This window comes from Pan paniscus, chromosome 9, assembly GCF_029289425.2.
Source record: "Pan paniscus chromosome 9, NHGRI_mPanPan1-v2.0_pri, whole genome shotgun sequence".
In the NCBI taxonomy this organism is placed as follows: Eukaryota; Metazoa; Chordata; class Mammalia; order Primates; family Hominidae; genus Pan; species Pan paniscus.
The window spans coordinates 65,159,754-65,185,996 of NC_073258.2; the positions used below are offsets into that span (position 1 = coordinate 65,159,754).

Genomic DNA, 26,243 nt, shown 5'->3' on the forward strand with positions numbered 1-26,243 from the left:
CCGGGATTACAGGCGCCCGCCACCAGGCCGGGCTAATTTTTGTATTTTTAGTAGAGACGGGGTTTCACCTTTTTTTTTTTTTGAGATGGAGTCTCCCTCTATTGCCCAGGCTGGAGTGCAGTGGCTCAATCTTGGCCCACTGCAACCTCTGCCTTTTGGGTTCAAGCGATTCTCCTGCTTCAGCCTCCTGAGTAGCTGGGACTATAGGCACCTGCCACCAGGCCCAGCTACTTTTTGTATTTTTAGTAGAGATGGGATTTCACCATATTGGCCAGGCTAGTCTCGAATCCACCCTCGTGATCCACCAGCCTCGGCCTCCCAAAGTGCTGAGATTACAGGCATGAGCCACTGCGCCTGGCCTAACTTTTATATTTTTGGTAGAGACGGGGTTTCACCATGTTGCCCAGGCTGGTCTCAAACTCCTGGCCTCAGGCAATCCACCTTCCTCAGCCTCCCAAAGTGCTGGGATTACAGGTGTGAGCCACCGCGTCTGGCCACTTTGATATACTTTTGTATGGGTGTATGGGGTTCCATTCCTGCCCCAGGCCTTGCCATCCATCCCATCTTATTTAATTCTCACAACCACCCCTAGAAGAAGATTTTACTGAAGATGAAGATGATTGCTACTGGTGGTCTCACTTTACAAATAAGGAAACTGAGTCTCAGAGATAGTAGGCAGGTTGCCTAAAGTCACAAGGCCAACAAGTAGCAGAAAGGAAATTTAAACACAGGTTGGTCCAACTCCAGAGCAGGCTCTGTCCACCACCCCACAAGAACAAGGAAGCCCTGAGCAGGAGAGATGGCCCATAATCAGAGCAGGCCTCAGACAGAAGGATGCTGCCTTGGGGCAGAAATAGGGCACTGGGCCTTTTCGGGCCTCTTGGGTGGCCTGGATGATGTCACCTCCCCCAAGGACTACTGGGCTCACCTCCCAGGCCTTGCCTGGTTTCCAGCAAATTCCAGCAGGCTGGGGGAGCAGGGAGCAAACCCAAGAGTGGGGCATGGCAGAAGGGACAGGGCACAGGGGATGGTGGTGGCAGTCATCTGTGCACTGAAACAGCTGACCATGAAGTTCCCTGTAGGTAAGGAGACCAGAAAAACCAAAACACAGTGGGGACTGTGCCGAGGTGGGGGTGGAGTCTCATCCCCCACCTTATCCACTCCCTCACACTGCCCTGGCTCTGCAAATCCTTTTCTGTCAGTTGAAATTTCCTTGCCTAGGCTGGGTGCGGTGGCTCACGCCTGTAATCCCAACACTTTGGGAGGCTGTGGCAGGCGGATCATGAGGTCAGGAGTTCGAGACCAGCCTGACCAATATGGTGAAACCCTGTCTCTACTAAAGATACAAAAATTAGCCAGACACAGTGGCACATGCCTATAGTCCCAGCTACTCAGGAGGCTGAGGCAGGATAATCGCTGAACCCGGGAGGGGAGGTTGCAGTGAGCCGATATTGCACCACTGCACTCCAGCCTGGGCATCAGAGCGAGACTCCGTCTCAAAAAAGACAAGAAAAGAAAAGAAATTTATAGGCCGGGCATGGTGGCTCATGCCTGTAATCCCAGCACTTTGGGAGGCTGAGGCGGGTGGATCACGAGATCAGGAGTTCAATACCAGCCTGGCCAAGATGGTGAAACCCTGTCTCTACTAAAAATACAAAAACATTAGCCGGGCATGGTGGCGGGTGCCTGTAATCCCAGCTACTGGGAAGGCTGAGGCAGAGAATTGCTTGAACCCAGGAGACGGAGGTTGCAGTGAGCCGAGATTGTGCCACTGCACTGCACTCCAGCCTGGCGACAGAGCGAGACTCTGTCTCAAAAAAAAAAAAAAAAAAAAGAAATTTCCTTGCCTCCTCTTCCTTCTTCAAAGATAAGCTTGGATATCCCCTCTTCCCAGCTGGCTACCCTCCTCCCACTCTCAGCTCCCTCTCCTGGTCCCTAGAGGGCTGGCAACCACAACAAATTTCCTGACCACACAATAGGGCTGTCAGGCCAAAGATTCACTCATTCCAGTCTAACTGCATTCCCTCCACGGCCTCATCCAGTCTCACAGCTTTTTTTTTCTTCTTTTTGTGGTAGAGACAGGGTCTCGCTATGTTGCACAAGCTGGTCTTGAGCTCCTGAGCTCAAGGGACCCGTCTACCTCGGCCTCCCAAAGTGCTGGGATTACAGGCGTGAGCCACCACACTCGGCCTCAGTCTCACAGTTTTATTAATTTATTTATTTTAAATAATCAAATTTGATTTTGTCTTTTCTATTTATTATTATTATTATTATTATTATTATTATTGAGAGGGAGTCTCGTTCTGTTACCCAGGCTGAAGTGCAGTGGCGCAGTCTCAGCTCACTGCAACCTCCGCCTCCTGGGTTCAACCGATTCTCCTGCCTCAGTCTCCCGAGTAGCTGAGATTACAGGTGCCTGCCACCATGGCCAGCTAAGGTTTTTTTGTACTTTAGTAGAGACGGGGTTTTACCATGTTGGTCAGACTGGTTTCAAACTCCTGACCTCAAACGATCTGTCTGCCTCAGCCTCCCTAAGTGTTGGGATTACAGGCGTGAGCCACCATGCCCGGCCAGTCTCACAGCTTTAAATATTATCTATTCGCCGACTGTGCTGAAATTGTTATCTCCAGCGTGGACCCCTCTCCTGAGCTCAACTCTGACTACCCCACGTCTCCACCAGAACGTCTAAAAAGCACTCAGACCTGATGTGGCCAAAACAGAATCCTGATCTTCCCTATACTCAAGCCAGCTCCTTTCAAAGTCATCCACATCTTAATTGAAGCCACTCCATTTTTCTAGCAGCTCAGGCTAAAAACCATGAAGGTAGCTTGGCTCTGATCCTTCCTTCACACCCCACACAAAATCTGCAAGTCCTGTAGGCTCTACCTTCAATGCCCTTCTCCCACCTCTGCCGCTGCTCAACCATGGAGCCTTCATCTGTTGCCTTGATTATAGCAGTGGCCTCTGGACTGTCCTTCTTTTTTTTTTTTTTTTTTTTTTTGAGACAGAGTCTTGCTCTGTCACCCAGACTGGAGTGCAGTGGCCTGATCTCGGCTCACTGCAAACTTCGTCTCCCATGTTCAAGCAATTCTCCTGCCTCAGCCTCTCGAGTAGCTGGGATTATAGGCACCTGCCATCACGCCTGGCTAGTTTTTGTATTTTTAGTGGAGATGGGGTTTCACTATGTTGGCCAGGCTGGTCTCAAACTCCTGACCTCAAGTGATCTGCCTGTCTCAGCCTCCCAAAGTGCAGGGATTACAGGCATGAGCCACCACCTTGCCCAGCCTGGACTGTCCTTCCTTTGACCTTGTCCCTACATTCTCATCTCAACCCAGAAGCCAGGGTGGTTCTAGGACCTCCTCTGCCTGCAATGCCCTTTCCCCAGACGTCCTCATTACTTGCTCCCTCACCTTCAGATCTTGACTCAAGTATCACCTCATGTTTGCCTTTCCTGAGCATCCTAGTTAAAACTATAAATCTCTCTCTCTTTTTTTTTTTTTTGAGATGGAGTTTCATTCTTGTTGCCCAGGCTGGAGTACGACGGTACGATCTTGGCTCACTGCAACCTTTGACTCCCCAGTTAAAGTGATTCTCCTGCTTCAGCCTCCCGAGTAGCTGGGATTACAGGCATGTGCCACCACACCCAGCTAATTTTGTATTTTTAGTAGAGACGGGGTTTCTCCATGTTGGTCAGGCTAGTCTTGAACTCCTGACCTCAGGTAATCCTCCCGCCTTGGCCTCCCAAAGTGCTGGGATTACAGTCGTGAGCCACCGTGCCCGGCCTTTTTTATTTATTTATTTTATTTTATTTTTCGAGACAGAGTCTCGCTCTGTTGCCCAGGCTGGAGTGCAGTGGCACGATCCTGGCTCACTGCAAGCTCCGCCTTCCGGTTCATGCCATTCTCCTGCCTCAGTCTCCCGAGTAGCTGGGACTACAGGCGCCTGCCACCATGCCCGGCTAATTTTTTTTTATTTTTAGTAGAGATGGGGTTTCATGGTGTTAGCCAGGATGGTCTCGATCTCCTGACCTCGTGATCTGCCTGCCTCGGCCTCCCAAAGTGCTGGGATTACAAGTGTGAGCCACTGCGCCGAGCTTTTATTTATTTATTTATTTTTTGAGACCGAGTCTGGCTCTGTTACCCAGGCTGGAGTTCAGTGGCGCTATCGGCTCACTGCAACCTTCACCTCCCGGGCTCAAGCAATCCTCTAACCTCAGCCTCCAGAGTAGCTGGGACCACAAGTACACGCCACCACGCCTGGCTAATTTTTTTTTATTTTTAAATTTTTTTGCAGAGACAGGATCTTACTCTGTTGCCCAGGCTGGTCTCAAAGTCGTGAGCTCAAGCAGTCCGCCCATCTCAGCCTCCTAAAGTGTTGGGATTACAGGTGTGAGGCACTGCGCCAGGCCACAACTATAAATCTTGACCTTCCCTGTGCTCTCTCCCTGCTTTTTCTTCCTTCTAGAGCCTGTATCATTTTTTTTTGTTTGAGACTCTCTCTGTCGCCCAGGCTGGAGTGCAGTGGCACAATCTCGGCTCACTGCAAGCTCCGCCTACCGGGTTCACGCCATTCTCCTGCCTCAGCCTCCCGAGTAGCTGGGACTACAGGTGCCCGCCACCCTGCCCGGCTAATTTTTTGTATTTTTTTAGTAGAGACGGGGTTTCGCTGTGTTAGCCAGGATGGTCTCGATCTCCTGACCTCGTGATCCGCCCGCCTCTACCTCCCAAAGTGCTGGGATTACAGGCGTGAGCCACCGCGCCCGGCCGAGCCTGTATCATTTAACTTACTATGTATATTACCTATTTATTTCATCTATTATCGGTCTCCTCCTTCTAGGATACAAGGGTGGTGCCTATTCTGTTTCTTATTGTTGTTTTCCTTGCTGCTTGGAACAGTGCCTAGCATACAGTAGGCACTGGATAAATGTTGTTGAGGCCACCACTGTACTGAGCACTAAAGTTGGAATAATGAGGCTAAGCACAGTGGCTGACGCCTGTAATCCTAGCACTTTGGGAGGCCAAAGTGGGAGGATCGCTTGGGCCCAGGAATTTGGGACCAGTCTGTGTAACACAGTGAGACCCCATCTCAACAAAAAATAAATAAAAATTGAGCTGCGTATGGTAGTGCACACCTGTAGTCCCAGCTACTCAGGAGGCTGAGGCGGGAGGATCGCTTGAGCCCAGGAGGTCGAGGCTGCAGTGAGCTGTGATTGCACCACTGCACTCCAGCCTGGGCGACCGCGAGACCCTGTCTCTTAAAAAAACAAAAAGATGGAATAATGAGCAAAACCTGAAAAAGTCCATGAAGCTTAAGTGTTGGGCAGCATTTCACTAATTTTCGTGTCGAAGCATTTCACTAATTTTCGCTCCCTACCTGGGGAGCACTAGGAAGTGAAGACTCTGGCTCCACCCCTGGAGATTCTGGGGGAGGTTGGCAGGGGTGTGCACACTGCGGAAGCGCCCCCGGCGGTTTGGATTCGGGTCACGTGCGGGTCACTCCGGTGTGCTGGGGATGGGTTGAAATTAAAACTTTCCGGGATGCCTGGTGTTCACGCTAACAGCACTATCCACTCTCTCCTAAACAGTGCTTACGTGCCCGTCTCCCCTCTAAACCCTGAGGTGTGGCGCTGAGATGGCACCTCGCTCCTCTCTGTGCCCCCTGGGCTCAGCACCGCGTAGATGCGAGTTAATTTTTATTGAGATCGTGAATGAATGAGGGGGAATGAATGGTTAGAAGACGAATGAATGAGTAACAGGACTCTAGTTAGAAAAGGAATTTCAAGAGTCAAGATCTGGAAGGTGGGAAAGTTTCCAAAGACTTCCGCTACGCGCGCTAGGGCTCTGGAGGGGCAGGTACTTTAGAGGTCGAGACGCGATTGGCCGCCTGGGAAGGTGGCTGTGCCGCCGGCTGCTACGCGCGGGGCCAAGGAGTCGCTGGCCGCAGGGGAGGTGCTGCCAACCACCCGGCCCCCAGCGGCGCGCGACTCCTGGGTGAGCAGCCAGGCCTGGCGCCGCCGTTGCCATAGTTACAGACGCAGCCCTGCGAGGGGGCGGGCTCTGGCCGCACGTCATTCCCGGCGCGACGCTCCTCCGCGCTCCCGCCTCCTCCTGGTCGGAGACCCTCGGCCAGCCTAGCGGGCGCTCCACCTGCGCGCCGGCTCCCCGCTCTCCTACGCCGGTTCTGCGCCGGCGCGGTACGAGGGCGCGCGGGGGGGGGGGGGGGGGCTGCGAGGCGCATGCGCGTTGCAGGGTCCGCCGCTCTGCTGCCGCCGCTGTTGCTGCCGCCGCCGTTGCCGCCTCCCTGCCGGCAAGTGTGTGAAGAAGAAGCTGAGCGTTGTCGCCGCCGCTATGGGGGTGAGTGAGGCAGAGAGAGGAGATGGGAGGTCCAGGGGCGCTCCTCGCTACCCTCGCCCCCTTTGTTCTTAAACCCCCCTCTCACGTGACCCCGACCCCCTCCAGCCTCACGTGACCCCTGACCCCCACATGACCCGACTCCCCCATTCTAAGGGTCCCTACGCTAGGCCTAGCCCGGGAATCCTCTGGAGAGCCCCTGGTCCGGGGCCCCACCCCCTCGGCGCCCCCAGCGTCACGCCCGCCCCTTCCTGCTTCGCGGACCCGTTACCGGCCTCCCCACCCCCGTCCCCCGCGGGGACCCTGGGGTTAGCTTCCCGCTCCCCCAGGGTCACTCATCACCTGGCTGTCACCAGCTTTGTCGCTTTTTCACATCCGAGGTCAACCCTGGCTTGGAGGGAATTGAGGCCCAGAGAAAAGAAGGCGCCTAGCCAAGGTCATATTGTCGGGGGCGTCAGACCCCACCTTGGGCCTCCCGAATCCCAGTCCACTGCGCTTCCCGTTACTCGAGTCTCAGCGAAGCCGGTTCCCCTACACTCTTTCGAAACCTCTCCACCAGGTTCCTGCTGCTCCTGATAAACACAGCCTTCCTTTCCCATAGACTCCTGCCTTCGACGCCTCCTGGTTGCAATGAAATGGTTCTTATGACCGCTTGGGTTGTTAGGGGTTTTGGTAGTGCAGGTGTTTTTTGCAAGGGGAGGGCTGTGCAGGTGTGCGGGGAAGATGCGGGGAGGCGGGGGCGGCGGCCCAGCCGCGGATGGATATTGACCACTTGTTCCGTGCCGGCAGCCTGGAGGTGCATTTTAGTTTACTTTCCCGGGATATAGGGTAGGGCAGAAGTTATTTGCAAGTTTCTGTGCGTTCACCTTACTAAGTCTTAATTACAGCAGTATCAGTCACCCTCCTAAAAAGATAACGCTTTTCCTAGTATTGGCTGTATTCTTTTTTTTTTTTTTTTTTTGATGTGGAGTTTTGCTCTTGTCGCCGAAGCTGGAGTGCAATGGCGCGATCTCGGCTCACTGCATCCTCCTTCTCCTGGGTTCAAGCGGTTCTCCTGCCTCAGCCTCCCCAGCAGCTGGGATTACAGGCGCCCGCTACCATGCCCGGCTCATTTTTGTATTTTTAGTAGAGACAGGGTTTCACCATGTTGGCCAGGCTGGTCTCGAACTCCTGACCTCGTGATTCCCCCGCCTAGGCCTCCCAAAGTGCTGGGATTACAGGCGTGAGCCACCACACAGGCCTATATTAGTATTTACATGGAATTTCCATCACCTTAAGGGAACCCTGACTTTGGAGCCCGAGGAACCTCACTTCCAGCCCCGTCTTCGCTGCTGGTGGTATAATAGTGTGCCAGTGAGTTGGCCTTTATGTGTTTGAATTTCCTCACCTCTGTAATTGGGATGCTGATACCTCCCCCTTAGGGTAGTAGTGAAGATTAAGTGAGATAATGGATGTAGATTGCTAAGGAGGTGTCTCCTAAGTGGTGGCTGTTATTTTTGTCTGTATCCTCAGCCTTAACTTTACTGATCTAAAATGGATTTGTGCTATTTTTAACCCATTGGGTTTGTCCCTACTGTTGTTAACCTAGTTTTTTTTTCCCCTCACTCCACTATTTATCGACTGAACAAATCAACTTATTAGACAAAAATAGTTGTCTAATCCGTGTCAAAACAGTCATCGTGTTTTAACAAATAGTTTTGGGTATTACGTACTTCATATGTAGAAAACCAAGTCTAGAGACCTTAGGCATATTTAACCTAAATTTTGGTGAAAGGTCCTAGACACAGCCATTGTTGAAACTAAATGAAACCTGTGTCACTTAGTAACTGTCTAACCAGAAGCAGCCACTGCGGATTAAGCAGAAAACAAGAAGTGTAACATGCCGTTCTAGTTCAACACTTCCTCGTTGGTTGGATTGAAATAGCAGGCCCTCAACACCATAAGACAGGGTTAAGGAAAAAAGAAATATGCCCCAGAGATTCTGTGATCCTTGCTTCCTTTAGGGCCTCAATCTTATACTTTACAGATGTGTTTCTCACATGAGACCCTACAAAGTCTCTTCTGGCCTAAAATTCACAGTAACAGAGAGACTTGAATTCTCCTCCCTGAAACAGCTGGAACCGTCTCATCACCCTCATTCCACAACTGTGGGTGCTGGGGAAGTCATCATTCCTTGTAGTTACCCTGTGGCAGAGCCTGGCCTCAGGCTGAGTGAGGCTTCAGATGGAGTGCTTTCTCTTCAGTTGCCACACACGTGTCCTAGTTGCCACACTTGTGTCATCTTTCAGGAGTTAGAATTTATATTTCTCTTGCTTCACCAAAAACAGGTTCTTTTTGGATATTGGATAGTATATGGGGTGGAGACATTGATACTGAAAATCTAAGAGATGCCAAATTCTTTTTCTGAAAAGTGGCTCCTCCTCCCATCTGGATGTTTCTTTTCTTTTCTTTTCCTTTTTTTTTAGACGGAGTTGTGCTCTTTTTGCCCAGGCTGGAGTGCAGTGGCACAATCTCAGCTCACTGCAATCTCTGCCTCCCAGGCTCAAGTGATTCTCCTGCCTCAGCCTCCCGAGTAGCTGGAAGTACAGGTATTAACCATCATGCCTGGCTACTTTTTTCTGTTTTTAGTAGAGACAGGGTTTCACCATGTTGGCTAGGCTGGTCTTGAACTCCTGACCTCAGGTAATCCACCCACCTCCGCCTCCCAAAGTGCTGGGGTTATAGGCATGAGCCACCGCGCCCAGCCTGGGTGTGTTTTTTTTTAATTTGTCTTTATGACACCTTCCAGTCGTAGAACTGTGTGTGGAGTTACTTTTTCAATGGGAATAGTAAGGGGAAGAGTTTTACACTGCACATGGAAACATTTATGTAACACTTTATAACAAAAAATGCCATATACATGTGATTGTGACATGGTGGAAGGAGCATGAGTTTAGGGTTCAAACGTGGATTTGGATCTTGGATGATTCATTCAGCAGATGTGAACTGAGTATCTGCTGTTTGGTGAGCACTGGGTGAACATAGCCAGATAAAGCGGATCTACCCTCACCTCATGGGGAGAGTCGGAGGGAGTGGGAGGAAGAGACCGCTTTGAGAACTCTCCTCACCGCCTCTGTGACCCTGCAAGTTCCTTAAACTCTCTGTGCCTCAGGTTTCTCATCAAAGAAGTAGTCACACCTACCATGCTGGGTTGTGAAAAGTAAAATAGATCACCTTTATTAAAGCACCGGCAGAAGATCTGAGGGAGGTCTTTGTAAACAGAAGTCCCCTCCTGCGACTGTTGGTGTAGACATTGCGAGCCCCATTTTATGGAGAAGAAAACTGAGAGAGAAATTTTGAGCAACTTGCTGAAAAGAGCTTAAGTAACTTGCCTGAAGTCACGCAGCTAGTAAGTGAAAGAGCTGAGAATCAAATCCAGGTCTTTTGATTCAAAATCCCGCACTCTCTTTTTTTGTACAAAGCTCCCTTGGAAAAGACACTTAACCACAATGAGCTTTACTGTTCACTGTGCTTATTATCCATTTTAATTAGGAGCATTTTCCTGTGTCCCTGTAGGACAGCCTTACCTCCACAAGGCAGGGGCAAAGCTAATTGGAACAGTAGGAGACCACTTTTCCTAGTGCGGCCCCTCCCTGCCTGTCTGGCCCAGCTGGCTGCACCCTGCCTTCTGCCCCATGGGCAGGCAGCGGAGCTCGTAAGGGGTTCTTGAGTTATTGCGGTCTCAGGCCATGGCAGCTCCAGGCCTTGCTCTGAGGATTGCCAGGTCTACATGAATGAGCCCACAAATCTACTAGAGGCCCGGCTGGCCCTCCTGCTGCTTGTTCTTGGGAATTACTGCTCATGCTTAGAAGTGAGATGGAGGGAACCCAGGCTTCAGTGCTTTCTGGGTTCTGGGCGTTACCCTTGCCCTCCAGCACCTTTGATCCCTGAGCCCTGTATAAGAGAACAAGCATGTAGGGTGGAGTAAGGGAGCTTGTACCTGCACTGAAGGTGTGCTGGCTTCTAACCTGCCCTTACAGCTCCAAGAGGCCAACCTTTGTACCCCCATCTTCATGGAGATGGAGTTGCTTTCATAAGTCATTCTGGGGGTGTCAGGAAGAGCATAGGCCCAATCTGATTGACGCCAAAGCTCATGCTCTTCTGCCCCATGGTGCAGCCCTGGACACCTTCCATCCGACGCTTCTCTGTCCCTCACCTCTGCCTCAGTGCAGAGGGTAGAGTGTATAGCGGCACTGTGTTGGCACGCTGTTACCAAACCAGCCAGGCAATGAGAAAGGAGTTGCCGAGTGGTTGCTGAGGGCTTCTGAAGCCCAGGCCTTATCGTGGCAGGGTGCAAGAATCTTTGTTGATGACCAAGTGGAAGTCCACTATGCAGGACATAGGCGCCTCAGTAGGGGACAGTGTGGCCAGTGGAACAAACATGATCTGCAGCCCATCCCTGGGATTGAGTCTCCCCTCTGCCCTTTATTCACTGCAGAACTGAGTGGTCACATTGTCTCTTCAAGCCTCAGTTTCCTATTGTGTAAAGGGAAGTGATAGTTTCTGCCCTGATAATTGAAAGCATAACCTAGGCCGGGTGTGGTGGCTCACACCTGTAATCCCAGCACTTTGGGAGGCCAAGACAGGAGGATTGCTTGAGCCCAGGAGTTTGAGACTAGCCTGGGCAACATAGTGAGACTCCCCCATCTCTAAAAAAAATAAAGAAAAAAAAAGAAACATAATGTTTGTAAAGGTACTTTGCAAGCCTTATCTCTGTGTTGTCTTGAAATCTAAATTTCCAGAGAAAAAGATGAATGCTCTAAACCTGTCCATGGTAGAGGGAGGCTAGTTCTGTTCCAGGAGTCCAGCCTTATGAAGACAGTCCATTCTCTATTTTGTTCCTTCCTCTAGGGAGGTAAGATATGAGATCTTGCCTGTGTTCCACAGCGCTCAGCCATGAGATAATTAATAGCTGGTGTTGGTAGAGTTTGTGGCTATAAGAACAATCCCTGTGAGTTCCTGGTATCTGAACTCCTTTCTTCTTGGTTGATTAAAGTAGGAGGTAAGCAGTGTCATTCCTTGGAAAATAGTGGGTAGAACTGATTCTGAGAACTTCCCCAGCATCTGGTTTTTCAACTCATGCAGAAGGTTAATCGCTCTGAGTGTCCTTTCCTGGGGCCAGTCCGTGTCAGGGCTAGATGTAATTGGGAGTTGTCAAACCTCTCCAGAGAGCTCAGGGAAAGGAGGGGTGTTGGGGGGGAGGTGTCAAAAGAGGCTGCTCTATTGGTAAAAAGCAGAGCCAACTTACCAGTGCCTTTGGGATGCCTTCTGGGGACCAGCTGGGTGGTGCATGCACTCTGCATGCCTGTGCTCTCTTGTTGTCCTGGGGAGAGAGAATGAGAATAGCCTTTTATTGAACACATACTATATTAACCCTCATAAGGACCCTCAGTCATCAAGCCAGGGGAGGCTCAGAGAAGTGCTGTGCCTCGTCCTAGCACTGCAGAGGGTGGAGAGCAGGAAGAGGCTTTGGACAGCCCTGGCGCAGTGGCTCACGCCTGTAATCCCAGCACTTTGTGAGGCTGAGGCAGGCGGATTACTTGAGGTCAGGAGTTAGTGACCAGCCTGGCCAACTTGGTGAAACCCCGTCACTACTAAAAATACAAAAATTAGCTGGACATGGTGGTGCGCGCCTGTAATCCCAGCTACTTGGGAGGCTGAGGCAGGAGAATCGCTTGAACCCAGGAGGCAGAGGCTGCCGTGAACCGAGATCTCACCACTGCATTCCAGCTTGGGTGATAGAGTGAGACTCCATCTCAAAAAAAAAAAAAAAAGAAGAGAAAAAAGGAGGTTTTGGATGAGGCCTGCCAGGTGTCAGAGCCTGGCTCTTGCCATGTGTTACCTGGCTTTTCACAATAGGGTGAGCGGGTCTTAGGCCTGAGAGAATCTCACGTCGGCCTCAAAACAGGACCTGATCTAGGAGCAGCTGTGGGCAATTTGCCATTCGCTGCTCTATGCCAGGAGAATCACCACTTGCTGCTCCTCTGCTGCCCCGCTGCTGACTGTGTGCCTGCAGCTTCGTCTTGCTGGCCATGTGTCATCTGTGTCCTGAGGTGAACCCTTTGGGCCCCTGCCCTCTGCCCTGTCACTGGGTGTGCCCTGTCACTCGTTGGCCTTAACTGAGCAGGGCTTCTGGGAATGGCTCTGTGTCCTTGAGTCTGAACACGGTGGCCCCCACTTGAAATGAGACCCGGCTCCCACAGGAGCTGTGGCCAACCAGATCTTTGTCTCCCAAAGCTGGAAGACACCGAAAAGGCTTTGAATAAACTTAGGAACAGCCGTCAACGGCTACCTTAGATGCTGTCTCCTCCCTGAAGCGGTCTTCAGTGTGTCTAAAGTTGGGTGTTCCCTCCTTAGGAGGGAGCGGGTGAGTGAATATTTACTAAGTGCCTGCTGGGGGCTGGCCTGCTGCAGGCGTTGTCAGCTGTTTCGCTGGGTCCCCACAGTGTCTGTGTCAGGATGGCCAGTGCTCTTTCTGAAGGGAAGCTGAGAAGTCTGGTGACCTCTGAGGACTCCCCACTACAAAATGACCTGCTTGGGTCTTTCCGCCCCTCCAAATGTGTGGCAGCAGAGGTGGGAAATTTCTCACTGCTGGGCCAGGCCTGTGGATGCAGGGCCCTTCGATTCCTTAAAGGGAAAGTCAGTGCTTGATTGGCCACAGCCATTCCAGCTAACGTTGCTTTTCCCTGTTGCAGAGAAAGTCAAGCAAAGCCAAGGAGAAGAAGCAGAAGCGGTTGGAGGAGCGAGCAGCCATGGATGCCGTTTGTGCCAAAGTGGACGCTGCCAACAGGGTGATTCTCCCTTTCTTCCCAGTCCCTGCCTCCTGGGACTTCAGCTTGGTTTATAATTTGACTTATTTTGTCGCCACCCTGTGGCAGAATTGTGACACTACCCACCCACACCACCTCTGCCTCCTTGCTGTGCAGGGAACTGAGCTCATAGCTGTGTGTTGGAAGTTGGCGCCAGCAGTTGGCCCAGGTGTTTGGGAAAATGTGGATTCCAGTGAAGTGGCTGCCTCCCTGTGGATCTTCTTCCTTATGAATAGAGGAGGATCTAGATAATTTTTTTTTTCTTTTGTGTGAGACAGGGTCTGACTCTGTCATCCAGGCTGGAATGCAGTGGCACGATCTCGGCTCACTTCAACCTTGCAGCCTCTGCCGCCTGGGCCCAAGTGATCCTCCCACCTCAGCCTCTCAATTAGCTGGGACTATAGGTGCCCACCACCACACCCGGGTAATTTTTGTAGAGACGGGGTTTGGCCTTGTTGCCCAGGATGGTCTTGAACTCCTGAGCCCAAGCATTTCACCTGCCTTGGCCTCCCAAAGTGCTGGGATTACAGGCGCGAGCCACAGTGCCCAGCCCCTGCCTCCATTTAGTATCCCATTTTTTGGTCATTCTTTTAACCCACTCATAGTAAACACTCATTTATAAGGATGTGGCTCGGGGGCTTGATTTTCCATTTGGAGTTGTAACCAGGTAAAGTCAGTGTGCAGCAGATCAGGTAGCCTCTTCTTTGGGTTAGCTGTGCTGTGAGCAGGTTGTATGCCCACAGGCTAATGAGGTCTCCTCTTGCCCTGTCAGGTGATGCCAAACTTAACTCTCCTGGGCCTTTCCACCAAAGCCTTCCTCGCACATGTGACTTCAGAGCTAGGCAAATGGAGGGTTTTGGGAGGCTGCTCCTGGTTCTGAAGTTAGTCTCCCGTTGTGGGTCCCCACAGCATCCCACTCCAAGACAACAGCTCTTGGGATAGGATCTGCACCTCCGCCCCACTTGTCTGTGCTGTTCCTCTTTTCTTTCCCTCCACAGCTTGGAGACCCTCTGGAGGCTTTCCCAGTGTTCAAGAAATATGATAGAAACGGGTGAGTCACATTGAGCATTACCAACTGCTGTCTCCTTGAGTGTCTTCAGGAATTCCCTTTCCAGAGTAGGCTTCCTCAGACACAAATTTTCTCATTGTTCTTCATATTTACGAAAAAACAGGGCTGGGTGCGGTGGCTCACGCCTGTAATCCCAGCACTTTGGGAGACCGAGGTGGGTGGATCACATGAGGTCAGGAGTTCAAGACCAGCCTGGCTAACATAGTGAAACCCCATTTCTACTAAAAATACAAAAAATTAGCTGGCATGGTGGCGAGCGCCTGTAATCCCAGCTACTCGGGAGGCTGAGGCAGGAGAATCACTTGAACCCGGGGGGCAGAGGTTGCAGTGAGCCGAGATAGCACCATTGCACTCCAGCTTGGTTAACAAGAGTGAAACTCCATCTCAAAACAAAACAAAACAAAACAAAAGCAGAAACTGACTCGTGCCCTCTATTGATATAAAATCCCCCAGGTAGGGTGGCAGAAGAATCCATAAATGAGCAAAGATTGCACTTAATCTCAGACTGATGTCTCTTTAGATAAATTTTTCTTTTATTTTTTGAGATGGAGTCTTGCTCAGTCACCCAGGCTGGAGTGCAGTGACGCAATCTTGGCTCACTGCAACCTCCGCCTTCTGGGTTCAGCCGATTCTCCTGCCTCAGCCTCCCAAGTACCTGGGATTATAGGTGCGTGCCACCACACCTCACTAATTTTTGTGGGTTTTTTTTTTTTTTTTTTTTTGAGACGGAGTCTCACTCTGTCGTTCAGGCTGGAGTGCAGTGGTGCGATCTCGGCTCACTGCAACCTCTGCCAGGTTCAAGCAATTCTCTGTCTCAGCCTCTCAAATAGCTAGGATTACAGGCACCTGCCACCACGTCCAGCTAATTTTTGTATTTTTAGTAGAGTCAGGGTTTCACCATCTTGGCCAGGCTGGTCTTGAACTCCTGACCTCATGATCCACCTGTCTCAGCCTCCCAAAGTGTTGGGATTACAGGTGTGAGCCACTGCGCCCAGCTAATTTTTGTATTTTTAGTAGAGACGGGGTTTCACCATGTTGGCCAGGCTGGTCTCGAACTCCTGACCTCAACTGACCCACCTGCCTCAGCCACCCAAAGTGCTGGGATTACAGGTGTGAGCCACCGCGCCTGGCCTGATGTCTCTTCAGGACTGATTATTCTCTCTGCAAAGAATCATTGAGCTGAAACAAACTTGGAAAATTATCTAGGCTGACACTCACATTTAATGCATGGGAAACTGAGGCCCAGAGAGTCAAATGAGCTTTCTGAGTTCATGGAGTTTCCCCTGACAGCTGAGGGGCTTTTAATTTCCAATCTAGTGCTCTTTCCCTGAGTATACAGTATAATTGTTAAAAGCCAATTCCTGGCTATTTGGCCCTGAACAAATTACTTTTCTTCTTCTTTAAAAAGAAAAATATTTGCTGGGCGTGGTGGCTCACGCCTGTAATCTCAGCACTTTGGGAGGCCGAGGCGGGCGGATCACGAGGTCAGGAGATCGAGACCATCCTGGCTAACACGGTAAAACCCCGTCTCTACTAAAAATATAAAAAATTAGCCAGGCATGGTGGTGGGCGCCTGTAGTGTCAGCTACTCGGGAGGCTGAGGCAGGAGAATGGCGTGAACCCGGGAGGCGGAGCTTGCAGTGAGCCAAGATTGCGCCATTGCACTCCAGCCTGGGCAACAGAGCGAGACTCCATCTCAAAAAAATGTATATATTTTTTGGTAGCGAAGGGTCTTGCCTATGTTGCCCAGGCTGGTCTCAAACTGCTGTCCTCAAGTGATCCTCCCACCTCGGCCTCCTAAAGTGCTGTGCCCAGCTGACCCTGAACAAATTACTTAACCTTTCTGTTCCTCAATTTTCTAGTTAAAAATGGGCCTGGGCCAGGTGTGGTGGCTCATACCTGTAATCCCAGCACTTTGGGAGGCTGAGGTTGGAAGGATCGTTTGTGCCCAGGAGTCCAAGACCAGTCCTGGCGACATAGGAAGACCCTGTCTCTACAAAAAAAAATTTTTTTTAATTAGCTGGGCATGGTGGCACATGCCTGTATTCCCAGCTACTGAGAAGGCTGATGTGGGAGAATTGCTTGAGCCTGGGAGATGCAGGCTGCAGTGAGCCATGGTAGCAGCATTGCACTCTAGCCTGGGTGACAGCAAGATCCTGTCTCAAAACAAAACAAAAACACAAAAACCAAAAATGGTTCTAATAATAGTACCTTTCTCATGGAGTTGTCAGGAGGATAAGATGTAAAGTGTTAGTTCCTGCAGCATAATAAAAGCTAGATAAGTGTTTGCTGTTATTTTATTTTAAAATTTTATTTTAGATTCGCGGGGTACATGTGCAGATACACTGTGTAGTGGTGGGATTGGGCATCTAGTGTACCCATCACCCAAATAGTAATCATTGTACCCAATAGGTAAATTTTCAACCCTCACCCTGTTTGCTGTTACTATCACTGATCTAGTTAACTATAGGCTCTGGAGTGAAGGCCCCCTCACGTTTTTTTGTCGTTTTGGTTTCTAAAATAGGAAGTATAATCTGCCTTACCTGAGATGCTGTTGATGAGTTGTGCTTCGAGAATGTAACATTTTGGCTTGGTGATAAACTGGGGCTCTGGGGGATTGAATTGTAGCTGGGCTTCTTAGTAACTCTACTTGGAGAAGTCACTCATATTCCTCAAGCCTCATTTTCTTACCTGTCAAATAGGATGATGATGCCAAACTTGCAAGTTTTTTTTTTTTTTTTTTTTTTTGAGGTGGTGTCTTGCTCTGTCACCCAGGCTGGAGTGCAGTGGCGCCATCTCGGCTCACTGCAAGCTCAACCTCCCGGATTCACGCCATTATCCTGCCTCAGCCTCCCGAGTAACTGGGACTACAGGCACCCGCCACCACGCCCGGCTAATTTTTTGTATTTTTAGTAGAGATGGGGTTTCACCGTGTTAGCCAGGATGGTCTCGATCTCCTGACCTTGTGATCCGCCCGCCTCGGCCTCCCAAAGTGCTGGGATTACAGGTGTGAGCCACCGTGCCCAGCCAAACTTGGAAGGTTTTTTTTAAGGAAGAAAGAGAATATATGCAGCTCAGTAAGTAGCAGCTGGTATGAGGTTTTTTTTGTTGTTTTTTTTTTTTTGAGACAGAGTCTCGCTCTGTGCCTAGGCTGGAGTGCAGTGGCACGATCTCGGCTCACTGCAGCCTCCGCCTCCTGGGTTCAAGTGATTCTCCTGCCTCTACCTCCTGAGTAGCTGGGACTGCAAGTACATGACATCACGCCCTGCTAATTTTTGTATTTTTAGTAAAGACGGAGTTTCGCCATGTTGGCCAGGCTGGTCCCGAACTCCTGACCTCAGGTGATCCACCTGCCTCAACCTCCCGAAGTGCTGGGATTACAGGCGTGAGCCACTGTGCCCGGCCTCATAGTGTTTTCATATTCCATATTCCCATTGACTTCCAGAAATATGGAATAGCTCCAAAACAGGCATTGCCAGCCAAGTCTGGGCTCCTCTGGTGCCTTGAATTTTGTGTGGTTCCTGTGGTTGTGATTTTACTTTCATGTACTTTAATGGAGAATTCGTACCTGCAGGTGAGCTTTGGACATTTTATAGTTAAGATAGGTGCAGTGCTGTGTTTGGGCAGCTGTGATGGCTAAGTGGGTGATAAAGGAAGATGCTTCAGGGGCAGGGAGTTCTGAATTCATAAGGCTGAGTGTGGTGTGCCAGTCAGTAGAGGTGATGGGATTCCAGTGCGTACATCCTCTGGGGGTTGTATCAAAGGTCACTGAAAGGTATTGATATGGGAGCTCTTTAAAGGCTTAGAGTTTGCTGACTCTAGTCCTTTCAGAATGTAGTGCTATCTAGGGAATGTGATTTCACAGATCAGTCAAGGAGTTTAACTGTTTTTTACTTAAATTTCATTTAGAAACAGATACCTTAGCACTTACGGCATTTGTGGGTTTAGAAAAACAGTGTTGGGCTGAAGCCTGCTTCACCCGTTTTTTTTGTTTGTTTGTTTGTTTGTTTGGAGACAGAGTTTCGCTCTCACTGCCCAGGCTGTAGTGCAATGGCACGATCTTGGCTCACTGCAACCTCCGCCTCCCAGGTTCAAGCGATTCTCCTGCCTCAGCCTCCCGAGTAGCTGGGATTACAGGCACCCACCACCATGCCCAGCTAATTTTTTTGTAGTTTTAGTACAGACGGGATTTCACCATGTTGGTCAGGCTAGTCTCGAACTCCTGACCTCAGGTGATCCATATGCCTTGGCATCCCAAAGTGCTGGGATTACAGGTGTGAGCCACCATTCCTGCCTCAATCTGTTTGATCAGCTGAGAGTATCCCCCCTGCTCAAATGAGGCAGGCAGGACTCCTGGGGCGGGGTGGGGCGTGTTGAGCCGTAGTCTTCTCGAAGGACCTAGGGTCACCCAGTGGTTTTGAAGGCGCAATTGGTAGATAAGAGGAATGGGGTCCCATGGGAGCCTAGTGAGGAGTCAGCTCAGAAATTACAGCAACAGGAAAAATGCCTAAGGGCAGGAACTAAATAACGGAAGACATGAGTGTTTATAACAAAGTACAGAAGAGACAGAAAAGGTAGAAAAAGAATAAAGAGAGAGCAGAGAGGGACAAGAAGTTTACAAAGTGCCGAGGCAGATTAGGACAGCTTGGGGAGGCAGGAAACGGGCCTTGTGGTTGGGGGGTGGGCCGTGTGGCCACAGTTGTTAATCTCAGCCTGAAAGACTTTGTTCCTGCACCTTCTCTAGTCATGCTGGGGCAGATACAGGGTTGGCTTTTCTCTGTGCAGTAACTGAGACTGGGCCTTCCTCCCTGTGATTCTGAGGGAGGAAAAGCAGTGCCCTGGCAGGAGTGCTGTAACCAATTCCGTACACGTCCTGTCCTCTTCTCAGGTTGAATGTCTCCATTGAATGTAAGCGAGTGTCTGGACTGGAGCCAGCCACTGTGGATTGGGCCTTCGACCTGACCAAAACGAATATGCAAACCATGTAAGCTTGTCCTGACCAGGGGAGCCTAGTTCCTCTCGCAGCTTTCCCGTCTGACTGCTCCCAAATTCCCCAGGTATGAGCAGAGTGAGTGGGGCTGGAAGGACCGAGAGAAACGGGAGGAAATGACAGATGACCGAGCCTGGTACCTCATCGCGTGGGAAAACAGCTCCGTCCCTGTTGCCTTTTCTCACTTCCGGTTTGACGTGGAGTGTGGGGATGAAGTCCTGTACTGGTAGGAGCCATGGCTTGGGGGAGGTAGGGGAGAGAGACCCTGGTGATGGTCCAGGCACTCCAGCCAGGTGACAAAGCCCCTGGACCTACCTAGGTCTATGAGCTGCCAAGGACTGCAAGCTCCTCTGCCAGACCTTACAGCCTCTTCATGTCCCATCCTGCATGCTCACCTCTCTGCTTTCTTCACCTAGCTATGAAGTGCAGTTGGAAAGCAAGGTGCGGCGGAAAGGCCTGGGGAAGTTCCTCATACAGATCCTGCAGCTCATGGCCAACAGGTAAGGCCTCCCTTCTTAGGAGGCCCATATAGCACTCAGTTGGAAGGAGCTGTCACTGAGGCACTTGCCATTCTTTGAGCCTTGTTGGAGGAGGAGGCTCATAGGCATGTTTTGGGAGAAAGGTGTCTTAGAACCCTCTCAGTAAGATGCTCCCTGCCTTATTATGACTCCAGATTTTGTTTGTTTAGCTCAGTGCAGTGAACATCTTTTTTTTTTTTTTTTTTTGAGACAGAGTTTCACTCTTGTTGCCCGGGCTGGAGTGCAATGGCGCCATCTTGGCTCACTGCAGCCTCCACGTACCAGGTTTAAGCAATTCTTCTGCCTCAGCCTCCCAAGTGGCTGGGATTACAGGCGCGCACTGCCATGCCTGGCTAATTTTTGTATTTTTAGTAGAGACGGGGTTTCTCCATGTTAAGGCTGGTCTCGAACTCCTGACCTCAGGTGATCTACCTACCTCAGCCTCCCAAAGTGCTGGGATTACAGGCATGAGCCACCACACCTGGCCAGTGAGCATCTTTTGAGTTTCTAATCTCTGCCACCTTCTGTACCGAAGTAATGGTGCTACAGAGAGGAAGTGGGAAACATCCTTGCTCTGGAAGAAGCCAGTCTGGTCAGGGCCGATGCCTGTGCAGTCTGATCAGCCTGTGATGGGGGAAGCAGTGAGTGCTGTGTGGGGGTCCAAGACCTCCAGAGGCTAGAGGCCAAATTCAGGAACACTCGTGTGGGTGAAAGGGAGGTAACAGACAAAGGCAGAAAGGAAAGGAAGCATGACCTTAGTCTCTGTTTCTTTTCTTTTTTGAGACAGGGTCTCACCCTGTCACCCAGGCTGGAGTGCAGTGGTGTGATCATATCTCACTGCAGCCTCTACCTCCCAGGCTCAAGTGATCCTCCAGCCTCAGCCTCTGGAGTAGCTGGGACTAAAGGCACATGCCACTATACTGGGCTGATTTTTTTAAATTTTTAAATGTTTTGTAGAAATGGGGTCCCACTATGTTTTCCAGGCTGGTCTCTAACTCCTGGGCTCAAATGATCCTCCCACCTTTGCCCCTCAAAGTGCTGGGATTACAGGTGCATGCCACCATGCCTGGCCATGTTTCTCTTTCTAAAAGGCGTTTGCTCTGCTTTCTTCCAGCACACAGATGAAGAAGGTTATGTTAACAGTATTTAAACACAATCATGGTGCCTACCAGTTCTTCAGAGAAGCGTTGCAGTAAGGAGCTGGGTGTGGGCCCTTCTGGGTGGTAGGTGGGCCTGCCCAGGGCCATTTTTCTGGTCCTGGCCCCCACTCATTCTGATGCCTGAGCTCATGGTCCAGTGGTCCATGGGGGTTGAGGTTCAGGGAGATGGTATGGCAGTGCTCTCTGACTTGGTCCACTGTCCACCTCCTGCACCCTCATCCTAAGGGTCTCATCGGTGTGGCTGGTAGAAGAGTTCTCGGGCCAGGGAGGAAGGCACTCAGCTGCCTGCCACCAACCCTTTTCTCCTGCCTGCCTTGCAGATTTGAAATTGATGACTCTTCCCCCAGCATGTCCGGTTGCTGTGGGGAGGATTGCTCCTATGAGATCCTGAGCCGGAGGACCAAGTTTGGGGACAGCCATCACTCCCACGCGGGTGGGCACTGTGGTGGCTGCTGCCACTGAACTCTCAGAGCCACTTTCAAGTCACAATGCTCTCTCCTAAGGCCTTTCCTCTTTCCTGGTCTCACTGTTCACCGGGTGTCCTCAGAGCTGTGGCCTCCCCAGCCCTGCATGTGCCAGGCTGCGCCCTGAGAGCACAGAACCTTGGGGAGAAGTGGTATGAGCTGCTCCTCCTCTCCTAGGAGACCAGAGTGCTAGAAGGGAATGAAAGGGAGAGGGAAGAGTAGGTGGGGCCGGGCAGTGAAGCTCATCCTCCACAGTGGCTGCCTCCTCATTTGGCTCCTGGGGCCTGCAGTGGAGGTTCTCGCACCTCTGCAGCCCCTAGATTCCTGGCAACTTCCCCTCCCCTGACACATACACACTTGGACAAATGGAATGTTTATGTCCACCTTTATGAAAGTTCTGGAGTCCTGGGTCTGGGGTTTGCTGATCCCCAAAGAGGAACACACTGGGTGTAAGATCTGGGTGTAGAGGGCGGCTTCAGAGAGACTCACGCTTGCGCAGTTGGAATTGCTGTTAACGGAGACTGGGAAGATCTTTTGTGCCAAGATGCAGGGAAATGAAGAAAGCTCTTTCCAGCTGTTTTTATGGATTCATGGAGTGGGCTCATGTTGGGACCAGCTGACTCTGGGAGGAAGACTGCCTCTCCATCGCTGTCAGAGAGCCTGAAAGGACCAGGAATGAGGTGTTCTTGGGACCCGCCATGGGGATTGCTTCTCTAGGCTCCTGGATGTTGCTGCATTCTAAGCTTAACCTCCTGGTCTCATGGCAGTGACTTGAGCTTTTGATTCATAGAAGAAAGCCAGAGGTTCTGCTTGTTCTTGTCTGCCAGCCCTCATCGTTCTTTCTCCTCTGCCTCTCACCTCTACCCCAAATACCTCTGTTCTTAGTCTCAAGGGGAGAATAACATCAGGGAGCCCCTCATCTTCCCCAGAAGGACTTCTCGTTCCTCATGTAGTTAACTCCATTGATTTTCCTATCTTGGTGCTGATAGCTCTCTAAGGGTAGGGCACCCCTCCCCACCGCCACCCTCCCTCTTCAGAGAGCCCCCAGCCAGCAGCAGGCCCCTCTGCCTGCACTCCTCAGGCTTGCCCCTCGCTGCCTCAGTGAGGCACTAGTGCCACTGCCGTGGCCCAGCCGGGCCGTAGCTCAGGCTGCAGCAGAAATGCCTCTCAGTGGCCAACAGTTGCTTTTCTCTCTGGTGTCACCCTGTGGCAACAGGCTGGAGCAGGGGAAGGAGAAAGCCTTCCTCTTCTCTCATAGGATAGAAAGGCAGGCTCAGAACTAATGCTCATCCTGATCTCTAGGCCTTGTGCCTCTTCCAGGGAAGAAAAGCCAAATCCTTATCAAGGAAAAAGCACCTAACAGCTCCCTTTGGATATCCCTGAGCTCTGCTGTGGGGAGTATCATAAAGGTTCTAGCCTTCGTGAAGTTGTTCTCCTGGAGGTCTGTTGGTCCCTCTGACCTCAGCATCTGCTCACATCCCACCCTCTGCCCAACTCTGGCAGTCTCTCCTGGCAGATCTCCCCAGAGTGGTCCTTGCTTCTCACCTGGATTCCTGCTTGTGCAGGAGCCTGTGTACACAGGGCCTCCCTCACCCAGCCTGGCCCCTCTGCTGAGCACTTTGCGCTGCTCTTGATGGGCAGCAGTGGGACTGGGAACTCCTTAGAGAGGGCCTTGCAGCTTTACACTGGAATAAGTCTGCCTCTGCCTCTGCCTCACCCTGCTGGCTCCTGGTGGGTTTCATCCCAGGCAGAGTTGACATTGCTGGAGGGGTTTGGTGGACTCCTAAGAATCATGAAACCACAGGAGCATGTTTAGGAAGAGATTTTTCTCTGGTCCCTGTCTCTGAAAGGACACAGATGCTAAATATTTATTGTCTTAGATCATGGATTCCTGATACCTCTCACTCAAGGGGACCAAAAGGGACCCCCCGTGTTCATCCCTTGTAAGGTGAGTTCAGTCTATGTTGTCTCTTTCCAGTCACTGGATGCGTGGCACCAACTGGTCAACAGGTGCTTGGTGCCATACCCTGCTCACCCTAGTCTCTGCAGGCCATGTCCTGAAGGGTTCCTCAGGAGGTCGGGACTAGGGTGGGAGAGGCACTATCTGAGACCCGCAATAACTCGTTGGTCTTGAGCCCATTCATTTCCAAAACATCCATCTTTCTCCACTTCCCCCAGGTCTTGGTTTTGAGAAACAGCAGGCATGGCTGAGTGCGGTGGCTTACACCTGTAATCCCAGCACTTTGGGAGGCTGAGGCAGGCGGGTCACCTGAGGTCAGGAGTTCAAGACCAGCCTGGTCAACATGGCAAAAGCCCATCTCTACTAAAAAATACAAAAATTAGCCGGGCGTGGTTGTGGCCTGTAATCCCAGCTACTCGGGAGGCTGAGGCAGGAGACTCGCTTGAACCCAGGAGGTGGAGCTTGTGTTGAGCTGAGATCACGCCACTGCACTCCAGCCTAGGCGACAGAGTGAGACTCCATCTCAAAAAAAAAAAAAAAAAGAGAAACATAGCAGGCCTTTTGTACCAGGCTTTTTGTGTTTTGTTTGTTTGTTTGGAGCATGTTAAGATTTTTTTAAGATTTTTAAAATTTTAGTTATATCCACCCTATTTCAGGTTATTTTTGTTGGTGTCAAGTATGTATAGGACATGTGAATGGTTCTTTTTAATTTTTTTTTTCAGAGGAAATTTGGAAGATAATCTCCTTGATATATATATATATATATATATATATATATATATATATATATATTTTTTTTTTTTTTTTTTTTTTTTTTCTTTAGCAGCTTGTTATCACTGGAATCAAAGGGGAAAAGTGATCTCTTCTTGCATTGGTTGTATTTGTATGTCACAAATAAAAGACACTTTGTTCAGCTGCTGAGATGGCTTCCTGATGCTGGGGCACCATGGACAGCGTGGATCTGGGAAGCTCTGGACCCTGAGCCTGTCCCAACATTGGGCCCGAACATCAGGAGGTGCATAGCTATGATAGCTCCATGCTGGAGAAAAAACTCAGGCTGTCCGGGGCAAGCAGCCAGAGTTGGGAACAGAGACCAAATGTATGTGTTTGTGCCACTTCCCAGGAGTTCTGAGTAGAGGCCAAAGGTGTTCTGAAGGGCGCCTGCTTTGCATCCTGGAGAGAAAGTCCCAAGCCAGGCCTTGTGACATTTGAAATCTGTGTCCAAACGTAAATTCCAGTGCCCATGTGTGGGAGGTGAATAGACGAGAGTGCTTCTTTCCTCTTTGACTTCATTGGGTTACTCAAAATATTCTTTGTCTCTTAAGATTCCTGCCCTCTTCCATCCATTCACAGAAGACAAGGCTCCAAGGAAGGGGAGCTCATGTCAGGACTGCTGGGACAGGAGAGTTATGAGCTGGTGGAGGCTGTGACCCCCTAGTGTGACAGATGGAGCTGTGCAGGTTGTTCCCCAAGCAGGGCTCCTGCCAGCCCTGGCCCGGGGGAGCTGGAGCTCAGTACTTTCTGTGGACAGTGGAGGGGCTGCCCCATTGTACTCTGCTTGGTGGTCTGCATCTGCTGGAACGGGGAGCGGGAGACCCTGATCCACATGGAGTGTTCATGCCCTGGCAGAGCAAGCATCTGGGGAAAGAGGAGCCAGGGTCATACCTGTTCCGTGGGTCCCAGCCGTGGCATGTTGTGGCCTCTCCCCTGTGGGCAGGGGCACACCCGCAGGTGGTTTGTGCAGCTGTCTTACCTTTGAGGCCCAAAGAAAGGCAGCACAGCCCTTGGGAAGGGAGAGCAATTTGCCTGGCGAATCACATGGCCAGTTTCCCATGTGACAGAATTCTGCCCGTCAAGTTATTTGTTCCTTGAAGGCTGTGTTTTCATCCCAGGCAGAAACTTCTTGGAATGGCCATCCCCTTGCTGAAGGGTGAATGGCCACAGTTGGAGAGCTTGGGGCCATTCCTTCATCCCTGCCGGCTGAGTGCAGGGAGAGTTGAGGTCTGCACCCATTCCTCCTCCTTCTCCACCTTCACAATGGCCTGGGCCCTCCACAGTGGCTGCTTCAGTGAGGTGTGGTGTGACTTCTGGGGCTGCCCCATGCTGCTGCCACAGCTTCAGTGGGCAGGCGGAGCAAGAGGCACCACCGCTGAGCAGTAGACAGTCCAGAGCCTGGGCTGGACTGAAAGGGACTATGTCCCCAGGGGGAGGGACGCCACTCACCAGATGGTTTCTGCCGCCAGCTTTGAAGGTAGTTCAAACTAGGGGGCAAGCTTTTCTAGTTTTGGCTAGAATACTCCCTCCAAGTGCAGCAGAGGTTGTTCTATACCCCTGAGGACAGACGGGGTCTGGGGAGAGGGCATGTGTTGCTGTGGAGCCTGGTGAACTAATGTGGTGGTGTTACTACCAATCTAAGGATAAATGCCAGCGCCATGGCTCACGCCTAGAGCCCCAGCACTTTGGGAAGCTGAGGTGGGAGGATTGCTTTAGGCCAGGAGTTTGAGACCAGGCTGGGCAACATAGTGAGACCCTGTCTCTAAAAAAAATATGTTTTTTGATTAGTTGGGCCTGGTGGCAGGCACCTATAATCCCAGCTACTTGAGAGTCTGAGGCGGGAGGATTGCCTGAGCCTAGGAGTCTGAGGCTGCAGTGAGCCATGATTGTGCCACTGCACTCCAGCCTGAGTGACAGAGCAAACAAGACCCTGTTCTTAAAAAAAAAAAAAAAAAAAAAAATTGCAGTCATTGTGTCTTACGCCTGTAATCTCAGCACTTTGGGAGGCCTAGGCAGGCAGATCACTTGAGGCCAGAAGTTCGAGACCAACCTGGGCAACATGGTGAAGCCCTGTCTCTACTAAAAATAAAAAAATTAGGCTGGGCGCGGT

General features: G+C 50.9%; 1 protein-coding gene across 2 annotated transcripts; it reads left to right on the forward strand.

Moving 5' to 3' along the window:
* Positions 1 to 5,897: 5,897 nt before the first annotated feature.
* On the forward strand, positions 5,898 to 24,272 carry NAA40 (N-alpha-acetyltransferase 40, NatD catalytic subunit). Of its 2 annotated transcripts, XM_003828544.6 has the most exons (8): positions 5,898 to 6,353; positions 13,085 to 13,180; positions 14,197 to 14,249; positions 19,156 to 19,251; positions 19,325 to 19,483; positions 19,674 to 19,757; positions 20,890 to 20,967; positions 21,256 to 24,272. In XM_003828544.6, the coding sequence occupies exons 1-8, from the start codon at positions 6,348 to 6,350 to the stop codon at positions 21,395 to 21,397; spliced, it is 714 nt and encodes a 237-aa protein (XP_003828592.1). In that variant the 5' UTR covers positions 5,898 to 6,347; the 3' UTR covers positions 21,398 to 24,272. The 2 variants fall into 2 exon arrangements, with proteins under 2 accessions (XP_003828592.1, XP_063464607.1); XM_063608537.1 differs by lacking the exons at positions 5,898 to 6,353; positions 14,197 to 14,249.
* Positions 24,273 to 26,243: the final 1,971 nt, after the last annotated feature.